At 41.4% G+C, this 22,461-nt stretch overlaps 2 protein-coding genes across 10 annotated transcripts in view; both read left to right on the plus strand.

Moving 5' to 3' along the window:
* BICD1 (BICD cargo adaptor 1) overlaps positions 1–11,712 on the plus strand; it is a 105,729-nt gene extending 94,017 nt beyond the window's left edge. For 4 of the 8 annotated variants that reach the window (XM_048499378.1, XM_048499379.1, XM_048499384.1 and 1 more), the window contains 2 exons: positions 730–805; positions 6,153–11,712. In XM_048499378.1, the coding sequence (XP_048355335.1) occupies positions 730–805; positions 6,153–6,237 (161 nt within the window). In that variant the 3' untranslated portion in view covers positions 6,238–11,712. Of the gene's footprint in view, positions 1–719; positions 806–6,152 lie in introns of all 8 variants that reach the window. The other 4 variants (XM_048499380.1, XM_048499382.1, XM_048499387.1 and 1 more) reach the window with 2 other exon arrangements.
* A 4,149-nt stretch (positions 11,713–15,861) lies between these two features.
* FGD4 (FYVE, RhoGEF and PH domain containing 4) overlaps positions 15,862–22,461 on the plus strand; it is a 123,738-nt gene continuing 117,138 nt past the window's right edge. The window contains exon 1 of one of the 2 annotated variants that reach the window (XM_048501020.1): positions 15,862–16,104. In XM_048501020.1, coding sequence (XP_048356977.1) covers positions 15,939–16,104 — 166 coding nt within the window. In that variant the 5' untranslated portion in view covers positions 15,862–15,938. The remainder of the gene's footprint in view (positions 16,105–22,461) is intronic. The other variant, XM_048501021.1, reaches the window with a different exon arrangement.

The following is a 22,461-nucleotide window of genomic DNA, read 5'->3' on the forward strand; positions in this document are numbered from 1 at the left end:
GCATTCCTTAAATGGAAGTTGGAATTTTGTGCATGTGTGAGTGTAATTTCAAAGAAGCTTTTAGAACATAGGGTGTAAAGGAAAAGCCAGGAGTATTTATTCTGTTCATAAATAGCTTTTTAAAAAATTTAGTCAACCTGTTATTGAAATGGAAGAAAAAAACCCACACTTTTATTTCTGTTTGTCCTCAAATACCTTAATGTTTACTGTAGCTGTCATTATTATTTAAACTGAGCTTTTAATGTGCTAAATGCTTCCTGGGTGCCACCCAACGAATGTCAGTTGTGCTTAAATCCAATTGAAACCAATGGGACTAGAGCACATAATTTGTACATACAAGGACCATTGTTTTCAGTAAGACAGGCATGTTTAATTTGTTTAAATTTGCCCCCATCATTCTTGTTTTTCCTCACAACCACCCTGTGAAGTAAGTTGTTTCACAGATGGAAATTTGAATCTAGGAGACACAGGCCTCCAAGCAGTGATTCTGTGAACGGAGATGAGATTTCTGCCCTTGTCTGGACCTCGCTGGTTCTCTTACCTGAAAAGATCAAATATGTTCCATTAGTATTTGCAATATTTTCATGGTTTATTCCTAACCATGTGCGAACAGAGCACACATTCCTCACTAAATCTGCCCATCCCCTGCCTTGTGTGTTGTTTACTTACTAACCCCTCCCCCCAGTGTCATCTCTTTGTATATATGTCTAATTTATCAGTTTCTTGTAGATTGTCAGCAGCCTGCTGCCTCCATACCGCCACACGGCTCACAACTAGCCAGGAGGCGAGACTACCCAACTGTCAGGTAAAGCTCTACTAACTCTTGCTTCTTTTCCTCTTTCACTTTAATGCACGCTGTAGTCAATCTGCCACAGAGCAACAGCTGTTGCTTTTGCTTTTCTATGCAAATCTCACTCCTTCCCCCACATCTCTCTGCTTCCCACTATTCTAGTTTGTGCAAGAAGGGAATATTGAATATAAGCTTGCAGCTAGTATGAATATTGCAGCCAGATGTTGCTTAGTAATGGACTGCAAAGCCATGTGTCCACATTATATATGATATGGTTATGGATTTGAATGGTGGAAATGGTAAGGATGTGCTAGTGTCATGGGGATGAGTGTGATTATCCTGAGGTGGAGGGAAATGAATGGGAGGCAAGAACTCCAAGTTCCGGTCTGTAGTATGCCACTATAAGCAAATCCAAGTATATTTATGCAGTTTTCTAAATATAAAAATGTGATTTCTCAAGCAGCCACTGACAACTAATTTAAAGAGTTCCACTTGAAAGTAGTTGAAATGTCTATCTAGATTTCTCTAGGAGCAATAAAAGATTTTTAAAAAAAGAACTGGAATTGATTTTTATGTTCTATATCTTAAACATAATGTATCTTACCTGTTTCCACTGAATGTCACACAAAGCCTTTGGCCTTTTCCACAAGAGCAGTTTACATTATTTCATGCTATTAAATGCTGTGTGTTATTTTTTTTATTTCCACACATTTTCCTCTGCTTGGTTTTTCAAAACATTTTCTCTTCCTTTAACCATGAGTTTTTTTCCTCTGTCTTTTCTTTGAGCACTTTAACCACGAGTTTTTTTCCTCTGTCTTTTCTTTGAGCACTTTAACCACGAATTTTTTCCTCTGTCTTTTCTTTGAGCACTTTAACCAAATGGCTGACCCTTGTCAACACCCCCGTTTTTGGTTTTGGTCTTTGGGGGAGTGAGACTGACACACAACAATCACATAGGCTTTCCCCCTCTTTCCTTTCTGCTCTCCCCCCTCCTTTCTTCCCTCTCCCTTTTATACCTTCTCTATCCCAGTATAGTATCACCTCCTAGCCCAAGAGGAGGAGGTGACAGCAGAGAAGGAACAAACCATGGTAGTTGAGTGCCCCCTTCTCTTCCACAGCTCCTCTGCTTGTCTTCCTCCTTCCCCCTTCATTTGCTTCTTTGGCTTCCTTTTCTCCCTCCCCTCTTTGGTGGGATGGTGGAACAAATTAAGATGGCGGCTGTGGCACGGCAGAAAGAAGTTGAAGAAGACTTGAGGGACTTGCTTCAGCAGCTCTCTCACTCTCTCCCCCCTCTATGTGCTTTCAGCACTGAGGAGGAGATGGAAGAGGAGCCAGCCTTTCTCCCAGCCCAGATTAATGTTGCTGTTATTGTTATTGTAGCCCTCCCACCCTTCCTGCCATTTACTGGGCTATATTTTTTTTAGCGATAACATTAGCAATAAAACTATGGGATAAGTTAATGCTAGCATGCATAAATCATCCAGCATATATTAGCGGGCTAGTACTCCCAAGTGTTACGAAGTGGGAGAAAAACGTGGTGTTTTCCTTTGGGTAATGAAGCAGACATCTTAAATTGTCAAGGGTCAATATACATATAAAGAAATAAGCTAACTGTGGCAAGTTCTGTAAACATGCATAAACATGTTATGGTTTATTACAGGACAACCATCTGGTTAGTCCAACTACCCAGCTGCATTGCCCCACAATGCATCTGTGTAGATTTTCCCAAAAAGGTACTTGAAGGAAAGAGAGAAAAACCGGGAAATTCATCTCATCTGCCTGCTAAAAAGCAAAACTGTCTTAGCACTGGGGTCAGCCTTCAACTCGATAAACTAAAATAACAGATTGGGATTCGTTGAGAAATGAAGTGACTGGAAATTATGCAAGGGAGGGGATGTATTTTTGCCCAAACTCAAGAGCAGTTTCTCTATTAAAGAAACCATAGTTAATTACATTTTATGGGCTTTAATTTATTAAATCTGCATACATTTCCATGTAAAATAGCCTGGAAATTTTCAAAAATCAGTTGATTTTAGATTATGTATGCATGTGTCATAAACAAGGTTGTCAGCAGGCCTGGAGAAATGTTTTCACAATGGAAATCAGAAGAGCTATAAAACTAAGCGAAAAACACACAGGACTTGAGGAAAACAAACCGCCACAGAGGAGATGTTTCTACCGTACAACAAGGGAATCACCAATTAAATGGGAAAACATAGCTGTCATGAGTCAGCCATCTAAGCAGACATGTAGCGCCCAGGGGGCGGGGCAGGGTCTTTCCCCAGGTGCGGGCCAGTGCAGGGGCTTGGCCAGGGGGTGGAGGGGGGTGGCAGGGGTGCAGGACGCACGCATGCCCCAGGTGCAGTGCCCCCTCGCTCCGACCCTGCTTTTAAGCAGACTATGCCCATGGAGAAGGACACAGAAGTGAAATAAATGAATGCCAGAAGCTCTGGAAACAGCTGAGGAAGTAAACAAATGGGCCTCACTCCCCCTTCCACCTGTGAGGTGGGCAAACTAGATACCCTAGCACACAATCACTCTGCACTCTGCACTGTGCCACAGAGAGAAACAAATCTTATTGTGGCATGCCTCACTAGCCATGGCACTAGCCATAGATGGGGGTGAGATGCTAGGAGCAAAAACTACTAGACCACAGCTACGCAGCCTAGAAAAGCCAAAGTTAGAAGCCTTCCTCCAGTGGATCTTTTGTATTACTTTCTATTGCAGATGGACACCAGGGATTAAACCAGGGACCTTTTGTATTCAAAGCATGAGTTGTGCCACTCAGTTGTGGCTCTTTCCCAGGGATACCAGGCCTTATCTCATAAGCTCCAGTAATATCCCATGGCTCACCTTAATTGCTACTTTACAGTGGCCATTGTATTTCAACACTAAGTTCAACGGCATCAATCGTGTCTCAAAATCCACTTTGCTAAGGGCAGAAAAGACTGATATTTCCAAGATTAGATTGAAGAAGAAAAAGAAGAGTTTGGAGTTATATCCCGCCTTTCACTTCTGTCAGGAAACTCCAAGGGGCTCACAAACTCCTTTCCCTTCCTCTCTCCACAACAGACACCTTGTGAGGCAGGTGGGGCTGAGAGAGTTCAAAAGTTTCTATCATTGCTTACATTCCTGAAAGTATAGGTACATGAACTACATAAGCTCTTCCAATGCCTGCAGCAGGACATGGAAGCAGTTTCAACACTACCATCCCTACAAGGACACTGCAGTTCTGCAGAGGAGGTTTTCCTCTTTAATTCTGTTTACAAATAAATCAAACATGTATGTGTTTGCCCAATCCGGGGAGGGGCAGTGGTGGCGTAAGGTGTTCTGGGAGTGGTGTGTTTGCCTACCCTGCAGGCATAAATGGCAGTTACACTGATGGAGAGGGCAAAGATGCTGGTGGGTGGCGCTACACAGCTTTGTGGCACCCAGACCCACAAGAGCCTGCAGCCATGCAGCCATGCAGCCCTGCTGGTGTGGGAGATCACACTGGTACAGTGGGAGGTGGGCCAGGGGTTCCCAGGGGTGGAGCCGACTTTAGTTTGCTTCCAGCCTGGGAATGCTGTAGACTTACACCACCTGACTTACTCCACCAAACTGCATGGTGTAAACCTGTTTGGCTTATGGTACTATTTGGGCAGAGGAGGGCTTTTGAATTTCCCTCCTTCCTTGTGCCTCTCACAATCCTTTTGGAGGCAGTGTGGCACTGCTTCAGATCATCATTCCTGGCCGCCATGGAGCTCCCCCCTCCACAAGGATTGGGCTGTGAGTGTTTTATAAGTATTGATGATGCTGTGGTGATGTTAAGATTTGCATTTTTAGGGGGGCGGACTTTACTATCTGATGCACATTGCTATCAGGTTCTCAACATGTGCACTCCTGAAATTCCTATAAGGGGAGTTGTTTTGCTGTTCTAAACATTTTTACCATCCACATTTTTACCGTAAAGGACTCTGTGTAGATGCATGAGGTTAATTCTCCTTGATGTGGGAAAAGGTGCACATGCTGAATATATGGCAAATTTTATATATATATATATATATATATATAAACAAGCACCATCAGTTTGCAGTCAACTTACATACACAATAGAAAATGGGATTGCAGCATTCTATGCTGCCATTTTTATTGTAATGTTGATATTGGGTTGTGCTGTTTTTATAGGAAGTCTTTTTCGAATTTATTTTTGTATCTTTGGCTTTAATTTGCCATACCCACAAGGGCATCTGGATGAGTAAGGCTGATTCCGCATGGGCCAAAAGCAGCAGTGTGAAAACAGTGTGAAGATGGTGTAAAAGGGTTTAAAACGGTGTAAAAGGGTTTGTACTGTTTTCACACCATTTTCACTGTTTTTGGCCCGTGCGGAATCAGCCTAAGTCTAATAATCAAAGTTGTATAAATTTGCTTCTAAGTATTAATGTAACCATATTCTTGTGCATTTCACTTTAATGATCTCTAGCTTTCTATTTTTAAAATCAACTTGAGTTTTAGAAATCTGACTTTGAAAATGTCCCAGATCAGTCTGTTCTAGAATTATAGTTCTTTGGTCCTGTGGGATCGCTTTATATTGACCTTATTCTCATTCTTGATGATACTGTGCCATGGCTTCAAAAAAACTGCTGTGAACCCATGAACCATTCTGGCTACAACAGTGGTTCTCAACCTTCCTAATGCCACGACCCTTTAATACAGTTCCTCATGTTGTGGTGACCCCCAACCATAAAATATTTCCTTAGACCAGGGGTAGGGAACCTGCGGCTCTCCCAGATGTTCAGGAACTACAATTCCCATCAGCCCCTACCAGCATGGCCAATTGGCCATGCTGGTAGGGGCTGATGGGAATTGTAGTTCCTGAACATCTGGAGAGCCGCAGGTTCCCTACCCCTGCCTTAGACCATCAGAAATATGTGTTTTCCAATGGTCTTAGGCGACCCCTGTGAAAGGGTCGTTCAACCCCCAAAGGGGTCGCGACCCACAGGTTGAGAACCGCTGGGCTACAAGGACTCTTTTTGGAACTGCCCATGTGTGTGCAATTACCATAGCAAGGGTGCAACCAGAGAAAAGGCTATACTCTTTTCCACCAAAAGATAAAAGTAGAATTGTATATTAATCCACCACATGCTGGGCTGACTGTGTTTGGGTCCTGGTGCCTACCTAGTTCTGACCCCTAGGATCCAAGTGGAACATTCTGGAACAAAGATGGTCCAGCATGGGGTGGGTTAATATACAATACTACTTTTATCTTTCAGTGAAAAGAAGTATACCACTCTTTAAAATATAAATGTTCTCTGTGCACATTTGTTTGTTGATGGATTTGGTTGCATATTTTAAACATTTTCTTGCTTTTTCTGATTTTCAGTCCTGATGTAGCTCTTCCAGAAGAACAGCCACATTCCAGCTCTCAGTGTGCCCCTCTCAGCTGTCTACCTAAACCTCCTCCTTAACCTTTATCTTCATATGCAACCTAAGAGGCAGGGGGCAACCCCAAACAACAAACTGAATGGAGGTCTCACAGCAAAAGTGCAGTTTGCTCCAAAGGAACCAGTAGGCAATACTGCCTTGTTTCTGCTGCATTGATGAGTTCGGACGCCCATGTACAGTCTTAGCAACTGACTGTGTGTTGAATGAAGAGCAAAAAAGCACAGAGCCCAAACTGTTGACGAAGAGCATTTATGGTTCCTCTGGTTTTATTCAGATCCCGCAATCATGATTACAGTTTGGAAGTCTGAACATATTCCTCTAGCCAGATGGCTTGTACTGCTAATGTGCTGTGAACTTAAAACTACTCCTGAAACAAAAGAAGTATATCGCGAAACCTTGTTTTGACAGTTCAGCCACAACAACCAGTTTGAGTTTTCCTTTCTGTGGTTAAAAGGTATTATGTCCTTTAAAAAAAAAGTATTTGCACCATTAATTTATGTTTATTAAAAATCCAGTCCATTTTTGTGTGAGAGTTTTTATTCTATTAATTTTATTTTTTTTAAAGTGGCGCGGAAATAAGGTACGTTGAGAATGATTTTTTTCAGGGTTTTTGTTTGTAATTGAGGAATGTTTACTTGGCCAAAGGATATGGCCTGGTTTCTTCTTTTGTTTTTCAATTGCACAAAAATGTTAAAAGTAAGTTGAATTGGAATGTTCATTTAGGGGGGTTTACAGTGAAAGTTGGCTGTGCTTGAGTCCCATTGAAAAGCATACAATTAAACACTTAAATCCCACTGGTTTCAATGGAATTCAGGTGTGCCTAACTTTCTATGGATTGTGCCCACTAACTTGTACTTTTTTTATGCACTGGTATTGTTTACACACTTGTTTTATAACTAATGTGATATTAGCTGCTGAGTTTTGTTTTACAACTTCACTGGAATCTGATTAAGCCTAAGAGGGGTTTGATAGATCAATATGTTGTTAATTGTTTTATTCTGGTTAACTTTTTGTGTTTTGGTGTTTTGTATGGAGTTTTTCTTTTGTGGCGGGATGGACTTTTTCATTTTTATTGCATTTCAGACAAGTGGATGACTTGGTGCTGGGTTTTTTTTTCTGTTTGGATTTGGACAAAAAAACCCTGAACTTGATATAACATGTTGTGTTTTATTATAATTGAAATGTTTTCAATTGCTGCTCCCAAATTCAGTGTTACCAGGTTAAGGCCTTACCTTGGCAAAAGAAAAAAAAACTAACAGGTATGATAAAATATAATATTTTCAGTAGGATCTGGTTGTGAATTTCACTGTACAGCTAAGATGGATGTTTTAAGACTGAAGGTCACAGAATGGGGTTTTTGCTCTGTTGCATTATTTCTTGCCAAAAATTCCCATCAACTATAGAGATCTAGCTCATTGTCAGTTAAATGACAGCTACTCAGGTGAATACAGTGTAGATTTTGTTCTCCTGCTACACAGCATTCCTGCTGTAAGAATCTCTCTAGTAACAGCTTTGTTGAAGAATGATGGGATATACAGAAAAACGAAGGATAGCCACATTTATTTTGCACAACAGCTGGCAGCAAGTCAGATGGCTGACTGGGTCTGGAGTCATAATAACTATGTGTTCCCAGGTGGAATGCTGTCTATTACAGCTAATGTAGAAGACTTCTTGTTCTCGGTCAGGTGGCCTTAATATATTTAAACCAGGAAGCCAAGGGCAGAGCCGGATCTCTTTTTGTCTTTTCCACTCATGTAATGTTACGATCCAAAGGATGAAGATGTAACATTGCTGGAATTGTGCAACAGTATGGAAAGGAACTGCTAAAAAAAGGGCAGCTAGGATTGACTGAATTCATCTGAATCTGAGGGGAAGAAAACATCACAGTTACTTACTGAAAGGAAAGGGATAGAGAAAGAAATAGACCACATCAGCCAAGGAAATGTAGATGGCCAGTCCTTGTGCCTAAACAACCATTAACACAATACCAGTAACTAAGGTGCTAAAAATGGGATAATCCTAATCAGCAATTCATAGAGCAGTTGAGCTTTTAAAGATTCAGAGAGGCAAACCAGTGGAAGCATCAAAACACCTTAAAACAACCTCATTTGCTCTTCAGGGCAAATAAGCAGCACTAGAACCTAATTAAGTAGAAATTCATTGACTTTAAATGATTTGTGACAGTCAAAACCACATGGAACACTGCTGTTACATACATAACAGCCCTTTGCACTCTTTTATGTATCTCCATGCTGCTTGTCTTATGGTACAGTTAACAACTGAGCACCGTCTTATGCTCATATTCTTATGTAACAAGAGAATGTCCTTTTTAAAAAAGTTCAACACCACCCAGGGTTGCCACCTTCAGATGAGGCCCCTTCTGTCTTGAAATCTGTAGTTAAGCAGGTGTGTCTGGTTGAATTTTTGATTCCTACCGGGCTGCTAAGGATTAAAATGTGAACTCTAGAGGCATCCCCACCACCACCTGGCAAACCCCTGATATTCTGATTAAATTCGCAGGGACAGAGATAGCATCTTCTCAGCATAATGTTGACATACACTGAGATTAACCCCTGTGGTTATAAATGAGTAAGATCCAGCCTACGTTATGAACACTGATTTCAGAGGCAATGTCTCTGCTTAAATCCTGGCTATTGAAATAATGAGCCTTAAAATGGCTTAACTTTGGATCATTCCGATAAGAAAACATGAGTAGTCCCGCCCAAGATCTACAGCTGCTTCCATTTATTACCAAACGTCTTCTGGAATCATAAAAATATTTCTCTGGTAGAAGTAATACCAACAATGCACATTTTTAAGCTTCAGATCTATGCATCCTCTCTTTGAGGTAAGTTCTGTTGAGCTCAGGGGGGCTTACTTCCAAGAAATGTGTCAAAAAATGTCAATTTCTTTTAAAAACTGGATTGTAATTTGCAGTAGGTAGAGGATTATTCTTTTGAAATTGCTACTTCCAGAGTACTGGAAATGATAAATAAGTCACACAGTAGTACACGCTGAACTTTTATTTTGTACATTTTACGGAAGAGTTCTTAATAAAATTTGCTCAGCAACATAATATTGCCATGATCCAGGGATAGTCAAGAATGTTAAGCAAAGAAATGAGGTTACACATTCCCATTTACATTGAGGGACAGATGTTGTGTGCATCTTCATCCACGCTGAAGGGAAGTGGGGAACTGTGCTGCAGATTTACACACACATCCATTTAGGGAGCTTAGGGTAGCTGAGAATCACTCAGGACCAAGCTTTGTGCGTGGAAAGTAAACCTCTGGATGTGTTTCTCCTTTCCCCTGTGAAGCAAAATCCAGTGAAAGTGTGCACTCCAGAAGTTCTGCACATGCAATGCCCTTACCACATACCTAAACCAGTGGCTGGACTGGGGTTACTGTGGCGTGGCTAATTGTTGGGAACTCAAGAAGACCCCCCCAAAAGTGGGAAAAGTTTCTGAATGCTACAAAGAAACTAATGTTATTCAGAAGACCCCAGTGTAGCCCTCCAACTAATTTCATAACCAAAAGAGGCACTTGTATTAATTACCAGAAAACTAATCTTGAGGGTCAGAATTGTTTTGAGATAAGGCATCATTTTGCTAACTTAACTGTAATGAGTGACAAAGGACTCGTACCTACTATTGATTCCAATGTAAAACAGGCATGGGCCATAATTTCACTAACTATTCAGCAATATTATACAACAGAGGAGAGTTGAGGGCCTGATAAATTCTTAATGAAGTTACAAATTGTCCTTTTATGGGTTGGTTACAGTTATCTAGTTACTGCTGTACAGCTATTTCATTTTAAATAATGTTGTTTCCTTTGATAGAGAAAGGAATTCTTTATATCAAACTTCCAGACGCTGATGTCTCACATTAAAAGCACAGTCATTTCCTTGTTCATATGTTGCTTTACAAACAGCCATTCGGGGTCTCTCCCACTAAACATCTCCCACATCCCAAAGGGGTATTTAGTATCAAAAATTTTCCTCCATTGAAATCTTTTTGTTAATGTTCTGCACAAATTAAAGAAGAAAAGCAATTAACTGCATTTTTGCCTTACAGCAGAAATGCATCTAAATATGCAATATACAAAAAAATGCATGATGTTATTTCATGTACCTTTTCCCAAAATCCCGATAATGAAGCTAGAGAATTCTTATTTCATGAGATTATTCTGTCTCCTTCACTGCCTATTAGAAACGCATGTCTGATATAACTTTCATCAAGAGATGCACGGCTTAAATCCTCATTGCATTTTAATCTCTCTCCTGCAGAACTCTTTGAAAATTCCTTCTATTAAATCTTAAGGAAACAAATGCACTGATGGGACACAAAGGAGAAACCATATGTTGCTGGGACAGGAGGGGATGAAGGTCTTATGTTTCAGTTAGTATATTGATTGCAAGATGTATGTGCTTTGCTCATTATTATGTACTAATAAAATAGTGATTTAATTTTGGTTTTTTTTCAGCATCAAAACTTGCTTTTATTTAAACAAACTCAACTTTATTAGGAAAAAAATGTTTTAAAGATTTGTCAAAAGTATTTGGTACAAATGTTAGCCAGCCAGTCAGGGTACGGGGAAAAAAAAGAATAATCTAGTTTTTAAAACGATTCATAGGTATGGCTTTGTGCACCATATCTCTGAATGAACTGAAGTAAACTTTACTAGTTTAGCCCTAGTACTTCAAACCCTATGGCTTGACTGTCAATGGGGTTGATAATATTGCTCCTTTGTAAAATACAAAAAAAGAGAAGACACTCAAAATCATGGCGTTTTGTGACTTTTGTAATCTATGAATGTTACCCCTTGCATGAGTATCCTTATCTAATCAACCACACAGAAAGACGTATTGTGTTATATTCCAATGGTTTTGAATACTGGTGCGGTTTGCAATTTTTTTAAAAAATGTATTCTTTCCATACGGCTATTCTTAGACTGAATTGAAGTTCTGTGGTAATGCCTTTTTTTTGAGGTTGAATGGAATATTTCTAGATGGCGGAGAATAGGGATAGATGTGCTCATTGACTTAAGGTTGAATGTTAGAAAAAAAATTATTCTTGTGTTGCATCTCTGATTTTAAGACAAGAATATTGGCTAATTCTGGACTCAAAAGCATTTGCTCTGAAAATTCTCTAATAATTGCGATATTAAGCCCACTACCATCCTATTCTTTAGACAATCTTAGGTGAGTTGCTTTGTGAGGGAATCATGTTCTTGTGCATGTGTGGTATGATAATGCAGATCAAATGGCTGGAAAGTTAATCAGTGCAGTCTTATGCAGAGTTTCTCTGCCTCAGCCCTTTGATTTCAAAGGCCTTGGACTGAAGTCACTCTGCATAGTCACTTCCATTATTAAGACACTCCAGATTTGAAGAAAAGGCAAATGTACTGATTTTTACATCATTATGTTCTAATTAAAATTACGGTGTAATGCATAACTGTCCCAATAAATAAACTGGCCATCTTTTGTTCAATGAACTTGGTGCTGGCTGTTATGTTTTGATGTCTCACTGCATACTACTGTGGCACACACGTCTCCCTCTACTGAAGAAGAAAAAGAATGTATCACACAGAGTACCGTGTGCAGTTCTGGGGGGTGGTGGTGGTGGTCTCACTTTAATAAGGATGTGAACAGAATGGAGTGGCTGCAGAGAAGAGCAGCGAAGTTGATTAGCGGTCTGGAGACCAAGCCCAAGAAGACAGGCTGGAGGAGAGGTGGTTGAGGGGAGATATGATTGCTTTATTTAAGTACTTGAAGGGCTGTCACTGAGAGGAGGGGAGGAAGATGTTCCTTTTGGCAGCAGAGGATAGAACTTGCAATAGTGTATTTAAATTATAGTCAGAAAGGAACTGCCTGGATATTTGAAAAAAAAATCCAGTAAGAGTTGTTCAGCAGTAGAGTCAGCTGCCTAGGAAGGTGCTGAAATCCCCTCTCACTGGCAATAATTAGGCAGCGATTGGACAAATATTTGTCAGGGATGCTAGGCTGATCCTACACTGAACACAGTAGTGGACTAAATGGCCTGTACAGGCCCTTTCAACTCTATGATTCTATACTCTTGGTGAAATAACATCTCTATACAGAGAATATCTGTAAATCTTTCATTGTGTCACACAGCTGTCAAAGTTCTAGGAACGTTGCCAGAAAAAGTTTCCAAGGATGACATTAGTACTAGATATAAATCATGACATGAAAACTCAAACCCAGAGTATTTACTACCATCAAATTGACTGCAGTAACTTGTACTAAATTTATCTATTAAGGTATTTGCATGCTGTTTTTCTCCTTAGGGATCCAGAAGTAGCTCACAGAAATATATAAGCTAAATTGAACAATGTGATTTGAATAAAACAAACTGGCTGTCACAGTCCCCCAGCAGTAAGGAAGGACCAAGAGCCAATCACAGCCTGCCCTTCTACAGCTAGGAAGGACACATTTTCTGCATTCTCATTTTTCTTGCTTCTAAGGTTGTTTTTTTTTTAAAGGGGAAGTCAATTTTGCATGTGTTTTGCTCCCTCTGTCTAGTGGTCCATTTGACATCAAACAGTTTAAAATCCATCATAAAACCCTGCAGTTTAATCTGCAGGGAGTTATGCTGGAATGAAAGCTGCTTGATGCCATATTGACCAGTGGAAGGAGCAAAACATAGGTAGAATGGACCCCACTCCCCCCCCCCCCAAAGCAGGAATTAAGAAGCAAGGAAAAGGAGAACGTGAAAAGCCCCAAAATACAGCAGAGTTGCTGCTCAGCTGACAAGATGTTCCTAGACAATTCCCTTCCCTTTTTTTGGTGCCTCAGTGTCAGATTCCACATGGGGCCTTGCCATATATTCATGTCCAGGAGAGGCCAGGAGAATGTGACATCTGATGTATATGCATTCCTTCTGATTGCTTTGCTTTAGGCTTTGCTTGCTGTTTACAGTAATGGTTGATTTCACTGAGCCAACCAGCACCTGGCTCCTTATTGGACTGTGACCTTGGAGAAGAGACATGACCTGGGAAAGGATACTGCTTCTGCTGGATGGGGTGCTATGGAAGGGGGCAAAAAGTGTTTTTTTAGCTACTGGCAAGGACATTTGAATTTCAGCTACAGCAACGCTTGAATGCAGCCTGTTCGTTAATCTGATTCAATAAACTAATTTCGTTTGAACTCGAGTCTAGTTATTGGGAGGAGGTCGATGGTTGTGACACTCACAGAGACACATAATCAAAGACTAAGCAAAATGTATATGTGTTAGTGGAAGGTAAGAGAGAGGTGAGAATAGTAAAGGATGACTATCAGTGATAGTCACATGCAGAATTTTGGGCTTTGTTTCATAGCATTTTAAATCAGCTTTCATCCCTAGTGCCCCTGAAGCAAATTACAAAAAACAGTCTAAATAAGCAAAATGCAATTCAAACAGGCAAACCACACCCCAACAGAAGGCAACTTTTTCCTTTAAGGAAAAAAATCAGAAAAGTAGCCATATTGGTCAAGGTTGAGGGTCTCTGGAGCCCTTTCCTGGGCAATCTGAGAAGGTCGGTTGTAGCACAGCTGCCCAAAACTAGGACCCTCAGGCAAAGAGAAAAGAACTGGGGAACAATATGATCAAAGGCTCTCTTTTTTCCTCACTAAAGTTTGGCAAGGCTCAAACTGATGACAATCTGATATCATTCCAACTCTTCTCCAGCTGCACTGCAGGCTATGAGTCACAGGCTAATAACCCTTTGACTTTTGGCAAATGCTCATACCTTTGGGCAAACTTAGATTTTAAAAATACCTGTAAAAAAAAGCTCTGTGTAGATTCTGAGCCACAGATACTCGGTTTTACTTTATTATTTACAAGATTACAAGATTTACACTCTGCCTTTCTGCCCTCATCAGGACCATTTGAAAACATACGCAGTAAAACCACATCTTAAAAAAACGTTTACTACCAAACAAAAATACATCACTTAAACAGTTAAGACCAAGTTAAAATACACATACAACACAATAACTACAGAAACATAAAAACAACAACAACAGGGCAGGAAGAAGGGATCAGTGAAGGAACTACATGCACACTACAAAAAAAAAGTCTTCATCTGTGGGTGGAAGGAAGCAACAGAAGGGGTCAGGGGACTATTTGCAGAGAAAGTTCCAAAGTTCCAGTGTGGTGACCAAGGCAGAGACACCTGAAACAAGCCTTTGGAAGGTGACCTCATCGGTATCGTAGGTTTGCAAAAGAGACGGCAATTCTTCAGGCATGCTGCTGGTACTTATTCATGTAGGGATGTAAAGATCAACAGCAGCACCATGAATTGTGCCCAGAAACAGACTAGGAGCTGGTGTAGATGGGCCAAGACCAGAGCGATATAGTCCCTGGTTGCAGTATTCAGCACCAACTGACAGTTCAGAACACTTTGTAGAATGTACTGCAGTAATCTAGATGTAATCAAGTCATGCACCACAGTGGCCAGACCTTTTCAGTGCAGAAAAGGCCACAGCTGGCTAAGCAGTTGAAACTAGTAAAAAGCACACCTAACCACAGCTGGTACCTGCTTTTCCAACCATAGGCTTGAGCCTAAGGTCACCCTACAAACCTGTTCCTTCAATGGGGAGTGCAGCCCCATTCCAGAATTGGTGACACTTTAAGTCCTGGGTGACTGGGTCAGACTTTAATAGCCTGCATCGATTCCAAAGCTGTATCCATGCACTAATTCATGATTTCTACAGCATTCCTGGGATCAGCTGAAAGTGCAAGGCAGAGCTGTGCAACCAACATATTGCTGCCAACCTAGTGGTTTCACTTAAATGTGGGAAAGCACAGGGAACAAGATGATGCCTTGCAGGTCCAAGAGGCTGAGCAGCAACCCCCCACCTCCATTTTCTGAAACCTACCCTCCAGGTAGGTCCGGAAGTGCTGCAAAATGGTCTTCCATTCAAAGCCTGGAAAGGCAGTTCTTATTATCTGGAAGTTTAATTTTCAACATATCTTGCTGCAGTATCTTTACTTTCTTCTAAAACTGTTGTACAATTGTTTTTTTTTAAATAGACGGCCACTCCACATTTTTTGACTGACTGGTGGTGCATCATGTAGTCCAGCCTTGCTATTTTTAAGAAAAACAAAATCAGTATAAGCGAGAAAGGAATAAAGGCTCTACCTCGATTTTTTTTACTGGCTTTTCCTAAGGAGTTCGAAAGAAGACACATATTCCAAAACCTGGTCATCTATCTGTAGTCTGAACTAATCCCATCTACCACCACAGTAAGTTCCCTCTCACCAAACTGAGGGGGAGGACGTCACCTTCCACTTCAGAGCATCTCCTCTGCAGTGCAGACAGAAGATAAGACGCTACTGGACTCGGTTCTACCTGGAGCTATGGCCTCTCTGACTCAGTATAAGACAACTGAAGCGCCTTTGTCAAGCAGAAGCTGAGAACAGCCACACACCCACCCACACAGGAGCAGCAACCCAGAAAAAAAAACTGGCCTCACACCTGCCAGGTGAGGCCGACTCAGCGCATGCGCAAAGCCGCGCTGAAGGGCCAGGTAAGTCGCCCTTTCAGCGCGAGCAGGAGCTTCCAGTCAGCCATTGGTCGCCTCTGGAGGAGGGCGGGGCCTCGCCTCAGATGGCGCCTCAAGCGGGCCGGTAGAGTCACCACAGGATGCGGCGCCGTCGCTCAGGGCAGCCGGACGACTGAGCGAGAAGTCCTGAGAAGTCCCAGTTTGGGGAAAGACAATGAGCGGGCCGGAGAGCGTCAACTTCAGGCGGATGGCCGTCCGGAGGAAGTGCAATTCCAGCCTGCACAGCTCTGCTTTGGTCTTCGCCACCGCCAAGGGAGGCGCAGCCTCTTCCCCTGGGGGTCTCCCGCAATGGAGGAGAGACGCTGCGAGGGAGGCGGCAGGTACAAATCTGGCTTTCCTTGTCCTTCTTGTCCCGATCAACTCCTTCTCCAAGGTCGCTTGGAGGGAAAAGCGAAATGCAGCAAGGGGGAACAGATGCGCACCTCTTGCAGGGTGAGGTCAGTAATAATCCGGTAGTTGCACTTTTATTGCCAGTCTAGCTGGGGGGGAAAGCACCAGATGTTTACATTTAAAGTAATTAGGGAGGCCACTGCATCCATGTTGCTCATTTGCCTAGCATGAAGGGGGTTTTACCTTCTCAGCCCTCACTCCTCCTTGATTCTAAAAAGGTTGCTAAAAGTGAAGGGGAGGGAGAGAAAGTACTGCTTCAAGATCCCCACTTTCTATTAAGTGTCTGATATCAGCCCCACCTAAGATGCTGCTTGGACTTTGGCAGCTTCTTGCAAAGCGATGAGTGCATATTGTTATACATCTCTGAGGGCGATACTGCAAACAGCAGCAGCAATAACAACCCCCCCCCCCACACACACACACACCCCTTAAAGCAACACATTAAGGATGCCCGTGGATGTTTAGGGTTGAGAACTCACTGGAATCTGTCTGTTGTGGGTTGTGGACTCGCCTTTGTATTTTGTTTACTCTTTCTCTTCTTTTAGCTTTGGAAGCAGGGAAAGGAGGGAGGATTTGCTTTTGCTTTGACAACAAAAACCCTAGCCACTTGAAAGCAAGAACTAAGGGTGCCTGTGGAAATTTAGGGTTGAGAACTTACTGGAATCAATCTGTTGTGGGTTGCAGACTCACATTTATGATTTCTCTTCTATTCGCTTTGGGAACAGGGAAAGGAGGGCAGATTTGCTGTTGCTTTGATTTCTTTTCTTTGGATCTTGTAAACAGCTGAAATGTCTTGTGCTGGAAAAGTCCTGCAGAGGCATATTTCAGAACACTGGTGCGATTCATCAGATGCCAAGTCCCGTAAGTGTCAATGGGAGCTACTGAAGTGGATGTCTAATTCTCTGTCACATGAAACTGAACTCAAGTGCTTCACTTAAGACTGTGCCTGACTGTTTTTCCTCACAGGAAAGAGGAGTTCAGTGTTTGTTTGGAGTAACTTTTGCTCTGTTCCACAAAGTTTGCCTTCTGCTAAACAAAGCTGTTTAAGATTATAACCTTCAAGTCAAATGTGATCTCCCTCTTTGCTCCAGTGAGCAACCTTTTTAGAATCAAGGAGGACTGAGGAGGTAAAACTTCCTTCATGCCAGGCAAATGAGCAACATGGATGCAGTGTGGTCTCTCTCATTACTTAAAATGGTGCTTTTTCCCTTGCTAGCCTGGTAGTAAAGGTGGTCCCTTGTGCAAGCATCATGTCATTACTGACCCCTGGGATGATGCCACATCACAACATTTACTAGGCAGACTTCTACCATATTTTTTCAATAGGTAGTCCGTAAAAGGTTTCCAGTTTTCTATAAGCTTATCTGCATTACTGTCCTTTAATAAGGTTGTTAATTTTGCTATTTCTGAATATTCTGTGATCTTCTGTATCCAATCTTCCTTGGTTGGTATTTTTTCCTTTCCCCATTTCTGCATGTACAATGTCCTTGCAGCAATACACATACACATGAAAAGCAACCTAGATTGATTTGGGATATAATCTCCCATTAGTCTTGGTAGAAAAACTTCAGGCTTCATTGTTATTTTCAGAATTTTCTGTATTTCTTTGAGTATCATGTCCCAAAAGGATTTAGCCTCTGTATATAACAACCACATATGAAAAAAAAATCCCTCTTGTTTTTGGCATTTCCAAACTTCTATTAAATATAACTTTATACATTTTTGCTATTTTTGGGGGCGTCAGATACCATTTATACATAATTGTATAATGATTTTATAATGATTATAACATGCTGTAAACTTCAGATGACTTTTCCATAGTCTCTCCCACTGCTAGGCACTAATTTTACTGACCTTGGAATGTCAGAAGGCTGAGTCAATCTTGAGCTGGCTACCTGAAACTGATTTCTGTTGGGATCAAACTCAGGTCGTTAGAGCTTTGACTGCAGTACTGCAGCTTACCACTCTGCGCCATGGGGCTCCTTATGAAACGAACAGATTGTCTTTCGATCTCATGCTTCATTAACAGGATTGTTTACCAAACTTCCAAATGCTTTGCTTGTGTTGCAAACTCAACAGGGCTGCACAGGTGTCCCTCTAGGTTTTGTTTAATAAAGGAAGCTTCTATTTCTGGAGTTGGAAAATAGCCATAGACTGTGTTTTGAGTTCCTAATTTTTATCTACCGGTAAAACTGTTTTAGAGTGTTGGACCTGCTTATTAAAACACAGAGGCAAGTGAACTTAGGGTTCTGTATGACCACAAGGTATATTTAACCAGTAAAAATTTGGAAGCCAATTTGGTATAAGCATCTTCTGGATATTAAAATGTGCTGTTCAAAACCATGGATATCTTCCAATAGTAAATAGTGCACCAAAGCCTATTGCCCCTGTAAGGAACAGTTTATTCACTTATTTACATTATTTTATAGTCCTCCTTTCTCACTGGGACTAAAGGCAGATTATACAGCATGATTCAATAAAATCAACAGGAAGGGCAGTCAATAAACAAAGATTTGGGTTGTAGAACCTACTAGAAGTCTAAAAAACCAAACTGAAGCATAGGAGTTAATATAACACATTAAATAGTGCAAAACTGTGTGCCACAGCAACCTATTAATCAGGAACTCTGATCAGATAGTAATTTCTACTGTGGCTATTGTGATGCTTTGGTTGAACTAGCTGTTAGTGTAACAGCCCTCATGTTAGGTTGTGGCTGTGATGTCAACAGGAAATGCATCTCAAACCCCTTCCTTTTGTTCTTGTGCTGTTTTGGAAATCCAACAGGAAAAGCAGTTTTCCTGGCTTCTCTCCTTCTCTTTCTTCTGAAACTGTGTGCTTGCTCTTTTAATCATTGGATTACCAATTTCCAACATGCCTATAAAATATCATGTATGCTCCAGCAAGACAGCCATTGTCTTTTTGTTTTCCTGGGAAAGGTGATTTCACTCCAGATGGCTAAAGATCAGTACAATATTGGCAGAAGCTTTGGAGTTAGCTATAGGATAAAGCTCTCAGTTATGCCCCAAGAAAAGTAAAATATGATATGAATCCACTGAGTAAATAAAATGTTCAGGTTGGAGCAAAGGAAGTTACTGAACTTTGTTCTGCAAACAATTTTTTTTTATATAGCTTAGAGCAGTTATGCTAACCCAGTTAAGGTTTGGTTTGAGTGAGATAGAATGGTTGCCAAGGTCTATTCTATACAGTTCTTTTTTTTTCTGTTTGGGATAGGCCAATCAGACCTTGAGAAGTCACCCAGTTTGGTTGAGTATAAGCATAACATGAGTAATTGCAAATATTTGTCTTGTGTAAGGCGTTTGAAAATATGTCAGTTATTTAGGTTATTGTCAGAGGCTGGAGAATTTTCTCAACTGCAGCAATACTGAATCTAGAGTGCTAAACAGCTTGATGGGCTCTAAATATTATTCTCATGGGTGTTCTGTAATCTGTCGAAACAGATATTAGTGCTGATTTTTGGATTTTAGTTACAGTATCTATCTATAGGAATGTCTTTCCCAGCTGCTGTTCTGTTTGTGCAAAAGTAGGGAATAGCTATGACTGTCATTGGGAGAGAATTTTAAAGTACTGCATCACAGAAAGGATTACCCCATAAATGTGGGGAAGGATATAAATTGCTATGGAAAAAAAATCAGAACTGGTTTCATACTGACATAGGAGGCCTATACCAGGTCCAGTTACTTATGTAAAAATAGCCATACCATGTAGCAGTCTCCAAGGAACCCCCCTTACTTTGGGCCACTGTAAAAATTTGCTTAGCATTTGTAATGATGGAATTCTGCTCAGGCCAGCATGAGGAATTAAGAAGCTTTGTCACAAAAGCAAATCATTCATGCATCACTTCATACTGGCCAGGAAGACAAAAAGCAGCTGGTACTTCTGGGTAGCTGATTATATTAAGACCTAGTGTGTACTGTGGAGAAATGCATTCCACCCAAGAATTTACTTATTTATTTCAAGTATGTTCTCAGGAGCCCACCTGCAAACCAGTAGATGTCATAAAGGAGAGATTGAAGGAATTGCCATCAGGTTTCAAGCACAGAGCACTCAAGCTCTTGGTTATTCAGATAATTCTGGCTGTAACAGGACACTGGTGTATCACCCTGCATCCTGCTAGTATGTCACAACCAACAGGGACAGAGAAGGAAACAGCCAAATTGATAAAATGTAAGGTTTTCCTTTGGGACAGGAAGAGACAGTAAGGTCATCCCAAAGTGGAGGGAGAAAGATTTTTTAAACTCAAGATATGAGGAAGAAGCTCAGTTCTACAGCTTCTGGGAATCACAGTCAGTGTAGAACAGGGTAGGGAACCTGCGGCTCTCCAGATGTTCAGGAACTACAATTCCCATCAGCCCCTACCAGCATGGCCAATTGGCCATGCTGACAGAGGCTGATGGGAATTGTAGTTCCTGAACATCTGGAGAGCCGCAGGTTCCCTACCCCTGGTGTAGAATGAAGCTGCTATGTAAGGACTCCCATCTTGTCCACATGGCAAGGAACCATGGGGATATGTCCAAACAATTAGAATGAAGATAATGTTGAACTGTAAACGACTGCATCTTCTAATAAAGCTCGCCTGTCCTTATTAAACATTGCTTCTACTAAGTTCTGAGCGTAGGGAAACGTGACTGTGGGTTTTCACCTTCCTTTGTTCCCTTGCTCAGCCTGAGTGCTAGATCAGAACATACCCATTCTCTGGAAAAACACCATGCCTATGGCATCTTGCTTTCAAAGTGAGGTGCATGGTGGCACTTAAGTAATCATACCTCAAACATAGTAGCTCCAAGTTGCGGATGATTGTCCTTGCTCTTACTCTTAGGAGGTTAGAAGGTGGAGTAAGAATTATGCAGAAGTTGGTTGTACTTGCCAACAGAGTGCTAGACTCTGTTTAGGAGGTGAGAAATGGGGGCTCATGAGATTTGTGGGTGGGAATCCCATCTCCTTCCCATAGCTGAGTACAACATCTACAGGCCCCACCATGGTTAGGTTCAAAGCATCTCCTGATATCCACCGCAGCCACCTCTCTAGAATCAAGATGAAGGCATTATCTGTTCAAGCACAGACAGCACTCTTATTTTTTGGGGTGGGGGATGGATTTAAATCCCTCAGTGTATTTTAAAATTTTCAGATTGTAATACAGTTCTCATGAAACAGAGGTACCAGGTGAAGCCTAGTTGTCTACAAAGCATGTGAAGCCACAAAGTAGAGATCAAAGAAAAGAATGCACAGATGGCAGTGGATACATATAGAAGGCTGGTTACTTACATATTTCTAGCAGCAGTAATTTGTTGTTTCAAGCAGTTACAGGATTCCTGGAATGTATCTCAATTACCTAGATAACATCCCCCTGACAGATATTCTCAGTCATTGATCACAACAGTTTATTTTTGGGACTCTAGGGAATGACAGAAAGGGATGACATCACAATGGAGAAACCATGTTTTTTCCCCAACCCCCTGGTATCCGAGCAGGAAGGTCTTGCAGATTTGTTCCTTCATATGTCCCACAAGATATGATGGTACATTTGGCATGTCTATACAGGTTACCTGGGATTCAGCATAACCTCACAAATGAGTACTATTTGCCTATCTAGCAAGATATCCACATACTGTCAGGTTCTAAGGCAGCGATGGCGAACCTTTTTGAAACCGAGTGCCCAAACTGCAACCCAAAACCCACTTATTTATCGTAAAGTGCCAACATGGCAATTTAACCTGAATAGTGAGGTTTTAGTATAGAGAAAACGGTTGGCTCCGAGGAGTGCGTTACTCAGGAGTAAGCTTGAAAGTAGTCGGTGATTTAATGCAGCGAAACAACTGTGCAACACTTCAAGCGAGTGAATCCGCGATTTCTAGGGAGGGTTTTACTCAGAAGCAAACCCCATTGCCAGCAATCAAGCTTTACTCGCAGAGTAAAGGATCATGCTTTCTTCCCACTTGAAAATCAGTAGCAAGGGTTTAACAGCTTAACAGGAGTTACCTACACTGTTTCCCCAAAACTAGGTCTCAGGTTTAATTCTAATAAATCTCCACAGAAATAATTACACCTATTATCACATGATGAACTCTGTGCACACATGCCCACAGAGAGGGCTCTGAGTGCCACCTCTGGCACCCGTGCCATAGGTTTGCCATTACTGTTCTAAGGCTTTTTCACGTCCTGTATGTCCTTGCTTCCCATTACAGATTCCAAAGACTTATTTAACTAGTTTTTCAAGCACCTGCAACTGCTTGCCCTCTACATCCCTCATGGTAGTTACTTTCTCAAGC

The sequence above is a fragment of the Sphaerodactylus townsendi genome, linkage group LG06, assembly GCF_021028975.2.
Source record: "Sphaerodactylus townsendi isolate TG3544 linkage group LG06, MPM_Stown_v2.3, whole genome shotgun sequence".
In the NCBI taxonomy this organism is placed as follows: Eukaryota; Metazoa; Chordata; class Lepidosauria; order Squamata; family Sphaerodactylidae; genus Sphaerodactylus; species Sphaerodactylus townsendi.